Source organism: Penaeus japonicus, unplaced genomic scaffold, assembly GCF_977035675.1.
Source record: "Penaeus japonicus unplaced genomic scaffold, GWHDUDI00000001_assembly GWHDUDI00000026, whole genome shotgun sequence".
Taxonomy (NCBI): Eukaryota; Metazoa; Arthropoda; class Malacostraca; order Decapoda; family Penaeidae; genus Penaeus; species Penaeus japonicus.
Window position 1 is genome coordinate 26,312,166 of NW_028234428.1, and position 7,500 is coordinate 26,319,665.

Sequence of the window (7,500 nt, forward strand, 5' to 3'; positions counted from 1 at the left end):
GCAGCACCAAGCTTGTAGGAGGGTTCATGAGTGGGTGAGCACTACGCAAACTGAGTTGGCAGGAATACTCATAGACACATACTTTCTGTTAACTCAAGGCTCAGGAGTAATTCTCTGCGACTCGCAGAGTGCTCTCCAGGCTCTGGACACTCTTGATAAAGGTGTTGGAAATATCGTAAATTATATAAGAATAAATGTACATCGCGCCAAGGAACGGGGCCATGTTATACATTTTGTGTGGATACCATCGCATGTTGGAATCGCTAAACATGATCATGCTGATCACTTAGCGAGGGCAGGATATAGACTTTGGCATACCTCTTGCTAGGATTTCACACATAATAAGAACCTCCAATAGGGAGGACTTGATGGAGCTAACAAACTCTCAAAGGAAAGCTGTAGCATAAAACATTTTGACCAGTTTTCGGAGGAGAGATTCATTTATGGTTCATGCAAGACAAAGACAAGACAATGTGATATTGTGACTGCAAGAATTAGACTTGGATACAAAATGTATTGGCAGGTCAGTTCAGAATGCAATGTAGAAGAAACTAAATGCAGACTTTGCAACGAAGAGTATAAACGAACACTTGAACATTACATTTCAGAGTGCCATATAATACAACCTTTCAGGCCACCTAGCATGAGATATGCAGAGTTATGTAACTATTTCATAACATCAACTGTGCTAGAAGATGTACTTATACTATATCCGAAATTCGGTATGTGATACCCTATTACAACATTTATCAAATGCCTATTCACAGTTGATATACTATAAAATATAATCATGTTATTACCTTAATTTGTAATACAATGTTAGCAACAATGTCATGACTCTACATCAATGTATCAAAGCTTGCCCATGCCTGTGCAGTTAGCCAGGGTGGTAAATAAAGATCTAAACTAAACAAAAAACGATCGATCCGACGGTGTCCTTGGGAGAGTGAAGACTTGGGACGCCCAGCCCGGCCTTGAAGTGAGGCGGGAAGGGGCGTCTGACCTTGAGGAAGGTTGAACTCGTTTTGATTTGACTTTCCTTTGACTTCTGGAGAGATCAGGTCGGGAGTACGACATGACATGGCAGGCTACTTTTAATTAGCCGCTAGTGTGGTTTCCTGTCCGTTCGTACTCATGTGGGTACCCTATGGCAGTTGGAATGGATATATTTTATCGTCTTTCTCTACGTCTGTCTATCTAATCGTCAATCTATCTATCTTGACAGAAGGGTTGATTGCAAAGAAATTTCTTCCTGATAACTTCTTTATGGTCTGATAACAAGTGATAAACGAGTTCCGACAAAATGTTTTTGTAAATCACGGTAGTCTGTTAATTCAAATATTTTGAGTCTGAAGCGATTATTTTCAAATCGTATTAAAAAAAAAACTATATCGACATTAAAAGATAGGAAGGAGAATTTTAACTGCAACGTGTATTATCTAGAACGAGAAGGTTTTGCAGACATTGTTATTTATTAGATTTCTTTATAAGCGCACTGTGGCAGTTAAACGCAGGGCTTTGACCGCCCCCAGAAATCACAGACATAAACACACACACACACATTGGTCCGGTAATCACAGACATAAACACACACACATTGGCCCGGTAATCACAGACATAAACACACACACACACACACACAAACCCCCCCCCCCCCTCACACACACACACACAAGTGTTTGAGAAGATATCTGGTTTCTGTGTAATGTTTGTAGAAAAAGTTCTCCAAGGACACATAAAGGTGCAATAATATCAACGTATCAATCTTTATTATAGATCTTGAGATAAGGGAAACGTTATCAAAGCTAAGAACAGTTCACTATCCACACGCTATACAAGATAGATATTGAAAAGCAGCCTGTTGTGCGAGAGTTAATATTAAGAACAAGATGGCAGAAAGAATGCGTGTAGTTCTTTTTCTTCTGCGTATTGGTCATTCACGCTACATTGTTTATCACTGTCTTGTTCGACTTAAGGGCTAATCCATATCAGCTGATGCCTTAAAGTAAGGGGTGATCCAGCTGATGCCTTAGAGTAAGGGGTGATCCAGAAGGGGGAAGTTTAAGGGAAACTAGAGGAATACATTCCCTAGTTGCAATTCGGAGACTTGTATCGTCTGAAATACAGGAAAAATAGAGCCCTGTATCTCAATCCTTTTTGGAATGTCAGCGAGCCACAGGGTACCAAACGGAACTCCCCTCCCTTCCTCCCCCTCCGTAAAAAAAGAAGAAAAAAATATATATTTAAAAACATATATTTAAATTCTAAGGAAAAAAATGTCTCCTTTAATCGTATAAAGTACTATGCATGTTCGTAGTGTTAAAAATGTTCAAAAAGTCGTGTCGTGAATATACAACAATATAAAACAGATACGCCATCGGCCCAGGGCTCCCTAGAAAGAAATCAAATCCCCCATATTTGATATGGGGGTGCAAGAATGCCACTACCCCAAAAAAAAACTAGAAGAACTGGCACAGAATAGCGCTGGATCGGCAAAGATGGAAAGAATTGGGTAAGGCTTATGTCCAACTACGGACCCTTACAAGCTGAGAAGAAGAAGAAGAGTAACGCCGTCAAGAATGATCTGCTTATAATAGTTGCTGAATTATTGCTTTATCATTTGGTTCATAATAATTGCCAGTGTCATTAGGGTGAACTGCCATTGGACCATTTGCCCCCCATTTTAAAATTCATATTCCAAAAAGTATCGATAGTTTAAGCTGCTAGGAAAAGTCTGCCTTTAGTAACCCTGTTTCTACGAATCATTTAACCAATTTTCGCCTACTAATTTAGGCAGGTTCGAAAAAAACAACGTTAGACAAGAAGACGTGGAATATTGAAGTACACACGAAAGTTTTATAGATGAAGAAAATATGTGATACAATCGTTTTACTTTTTTTTTTTTTTTTTTTTTAGTAGATTTACCCCACAGACAAACTAACAAGCGGTTGAAATGTAAATGACAAAGAAATGTAAATGACAAAGAAATGTAAATGAGTGTTGCAGCTAAACGGACAGGAAAAGAATGAAAAAAAACGAAAGGGAATTTGTGGGCTTGGGTATCCACACTTTCAAAATGTATCTCAGAAACGACTATTCATTCGGGAAATAGTTTATGTACAGTCCATTTGTTTCAGTTAAGTATTTAGAAGATGCCACTGCAAAAGCAGCTATTCCTTTCTAAAAGACGACCTTCATTAGAACACTTATGAGACGTGAACATGACGACATGAGTGTTTTACGTAATTATGTTCTCTTCTGCTTCATCTGGGTTCATATATTTTTTTCTTTAGACACGTATAACGAAGTTCCTTTATTTTATTAATATGTTACATCTTTATTTCTCCATCATATGATTTGTCAATTTCATGAAATTAAATACCACCCACTTCATAAACTGGACAACAATTTTAAGCAGTTCAAGAACTGGACATATATGCTATCCAATTCATGGAGCAGCTGTGGGAATTCTAAAGCAGGCTGTAACACAAACACACAAACACAAACACACACACACACACATACATACATATATATATATATATATATATATATATATATATATATATATATATATATGTATATGTGTGTGTGTGTGTGTTTGTATATATATATATATGTATATATATATATATATATATATATATATATAAATATATATATATCATATATATATATATATATATATATATATATATTCATATATATATAAATATATATATACATATATATCATATATATAAATATATATATGCGTGTGTGTGTGTGTGTGTGTGTGTGTATGCATAGATATGTATATATATATATATATATATATATATATATATATATATATATATACATATATATATATATATATATATATATATATATATATATACATATATATAATATATTATATTATATTATATATACATATTTATACATATATATATATTTATGTATATATATATATATATATATATATATATATATATATATATATATATATATATATATATATATATATATGTGTGTGTGTGTGTGTGTGTGTGTGTGTGTGTGTGTGTGTATGCATATATATCTATATATATATATATATATATATATATATATATATATATATAAATATATATATACAAATATATATATATATATATATATATATATATATATATATATATATATATATATATATATATATGTGTGTGTGTGTGTGTGTGTGTGTGTGTGTGTTTGTGTGTGTGTGTGTGTGTGTGCGTGTGTGTGTGTGTGTGTGTGTATGTTTGTGAGTGTTTATGTATATATTCATGTTACTATTTCTATCTTTATTTTTATCTTTTATCTTTGTTATTAACGCACGCACACCACGCACCTCTAGCCACAGCCGTGATCTATGGCTAGAGGTGGGCGAGGGCTGTGACTGCAAAGGACAAGTATATAACCAATACCTGTGTAAGATATGTACATCAAAGATTCTAAAAGAAAAAGGCAAAACTAACATCGTTCAGTTTCTATTTGACTCAACAGGAACAAAACCTTTCCTTCAGGAATAACATTCTGCCATACACCACCGACTTAGCGACCTCGGATTAAAGAGTGGGAGGAAGACGAGCAAATCAAAAAGTGTTTCAATCGAAGAGGGTTTTAATTGAAAAAAAAATGGTTTCAATGGTTTAAGAAGGTTGCTATCCGCGCGTTGTCGATGGTTAAGCATTGTCTTTCGGGCGCGAACCACCAATGGATGTCCCGATAGACCTTCGTGCTGTTGTCGGTGTGAAGGCGTTCGCATATGTCGCACATCGCGTTCTTCAGGATGTCTCCGCGGATAACTGGCTTGTAGTTGCGTTTCCATCTGTTTCGTTAGGATGTGTGGTATTACTAAGATATTCTCAGGATATTACTTTGTGCGTGTTAAATGTGTTAATAGTTAATACTTTGTGCGTGTTAATGTGTTAATAGTTAATACTTTGTGCGTGTTAATGTGTTAATAGTTAATACTTTGTGCGTGTTAATGCGTCAATAGTTAATACTTTGTGCGTGTTAATGTGTTAATAGTTAATACTTTGTGCGTGTTAATGGAATAGTTAATACTGTGTGCGTGTTAATGGAATAGTAAATAGTTAAGCACCCCGTTATTGTCACTTGTGATTTAGACACCATCAACGCAGGCTTTACTTACAAGAAGTATTCGTAGTAGGCAGTGTGGTTGTTCTTGAGATAGACCAGGTAGTTGGCAAGGGCCGTCACGTTGGGAAATGCCAGGGCGTTGATCACCGAGTGTGGAGGGGCGTTTTTGACGTAGTTGCCTAAACCCCACACTACGGGGACGACGTAATTCCTGGAAGAGTGAGGTGGTATATCAGTGTGCTGCTTTGTATGACGTGGGCAGCTTTTGTGTGTCAGAGTGACAGATGAGTGTGTTTTTTTAACTGCTTGTACGCTCCTATTTGTTTTGTAAATGATTTGAAAATGATAATAATTATTATTATGATGATAAAAATTATAATGGTAATAATAAGGATGACAATATTGATGATGGGAATGATGATGATGATAAGGATGATAATGAGAGTAATAATAATGATGATGATAACAATGATAATAATAATGATCTAATAATGATAATAATAGCGATAATAGTAATAATGATAATAATTATGATGATAATAATGATAATGGCTATCATCATCATTATTATTATCATCATTATCATAACATCAAGAGTAACAATAATGCTAATAAGAACAACGATAGATATAGAAAAAACATAGAACAATGATAACATAAACAAACAAAATGATGGCAGAACCCTCTTTTCTTTATATCAACACGAATAAAAGTTTCATTGCAGATTGCTGCCTCCACACTTAAGCTCAATTAGAGTTTCCTGTATACCTGTGAGCTGTATTTATTATACTAAAAGATTCTGGTCTGGTCATAGGGATTCTAGTATGCACAATATCATATTTTCATTTACCATGTTGACTGCATTCTAGGTCTTACTTGAGTCATACATCCTATACTCTTAATTAGAAAATATAATCGAGTACCAAGACACAGAAACAACGATAATGGTGATAATGATGATAATAATAATGATACTAATAATAATAATGACAATAATTATAATAGCAATGATGATGATGATAATAATAATGATACTACTAATAATAATGACAATAATCATAATATCAATGATGATAAATATAATATCAATAATGATGATAATAACAATAACGATAATGACAATTTCAACAAAGATCATAAAAATAATAATCCCTTCTTCTAAGAAGTTTCCCGGAATGTAAACCGTCAAGTCACACTCCAACAAACCTCAAAGTATAGTAAAGCTTTTCCGTGATGTAGTCCTCGCAAAGGGAGTTCTCGAGAGCGAGGTAGAAGTAGTACTTCTTCTCCAACATGCCTTCACAGTCTGACTTTCCCCGAATGCATGTCAGTGTCCCACACGCCCCGTAGATGTCAACTGTGATGTGCTTCTGTAGTTGCTTCACTAGTCTGCATACAAATCCGGGGATGGAAGAGTTGGTGGTGAATGTGGATTGGATGTGGATGGTTGGACTTTGAAATGGAAATGTAAATTATACAATGAACTTTGAAATGGAAATGTAAATTATACAATGAACTTTGAAATGTAAATTTAAATGTCAGTTATGCAATAGCAGAAGAAAATCTTGAGTAACGAAGGACAAACTCAAAATCCGAGAATCGTATAACTAACCTAAACCAAAACAAACAAGAAAGGCAACCTATTTAAAACACAACGCCACCTACCGGGAAATGATAAACCCACAACATCACAGAAAACAAAACCTGTCACATCTTAATCAATACAAAGAAAGAAAACACTTCGGCTCTTCCGTTGTTGCTTACTCTTCCCTTCCGCTCAAGGAGTTGCAGTCCGAGACGAACCAAGCGATCATCCGGGTCTTGTTCCTCATGACGGCCGCCATTTGCCCGATCCGTTTCTCGGGTATTTGCTCGTAAGTGCCGTAGCTGTTGGGTCAGTTCGTGGTATTATTATTATTATTATTATTTAGGGTCTTTGCACATGTATTTTTTTTATTGTTTATATAGAGTCGTTGTATAATTAGTGTATAATTTGTTTGACGTTTTTTTTAGTGTTGTGTTATTATTATTTTTTTTATTTGACCATTTGCACGCCTTTTAAATATTTTCGTTATATTATCAATCTGATTTGAAATAGGTCCTTTGCAATATTTCTAATGTCATTGTATAATTAGTCTAATTTTTTTGGTAATTTTCTAGAACAGGTCCGCGTCATAAGACCCAACGATATTGACATAAAAACAGATACGATAAATCAGAAAAGGGGATAGGGGGGGGGGAGCGCCCCTTCGACTAGAGCTAACTTCATAACTATGCGCGCAGTACTGTTGATTAAATACACCACATCTTTTGCATCTTAATTTTACAGTAGACAGAAATTCAGTTCATTAGAAATGATTTATTAGTACATATCAATAAGCTACCAATTTT

The 7,500-nt window shown here is 34.7% G+C and overlaps 1 protein-coding gene across 1 annotated transcript in view; it reads right to left on the reverse strand.

Annotated features, from left to right (window-relative positions):
- Positions 1-4,526: 4,526 nt before the first annotated feature.
- Positions 4,527-7,500, reverse strand: part of LOC122249422 (lewis-type alpha-(1,3)-fucosyltransferase) — a 10,535-nt gene continuing 7,561 nt past the window's right edge. The window contains exons 6-9 of the mRNA XM_086552442.1: positions 6,874-6,996; positions 6,316-6,498; positions 5,162-5,320; positions 4,527-4,834 (exon numbers count right to left, since the gene is read on the reverse strand). Of these exons, the coding sequence (XP_086408568.1) occupies positions 4,648-4,834; positions 5,162-5,320; positions 6,316-6,498; positions 6,874-6,996 (652 nt within the window). The 3' untranslated portion in view covers positions 4,527-4,647. The remainder of the gene's footprint in view (positions 4,835-5,161; positions 5,321-6,315; positions 6,499-6,873; positions 6,997-7,500) is intronic.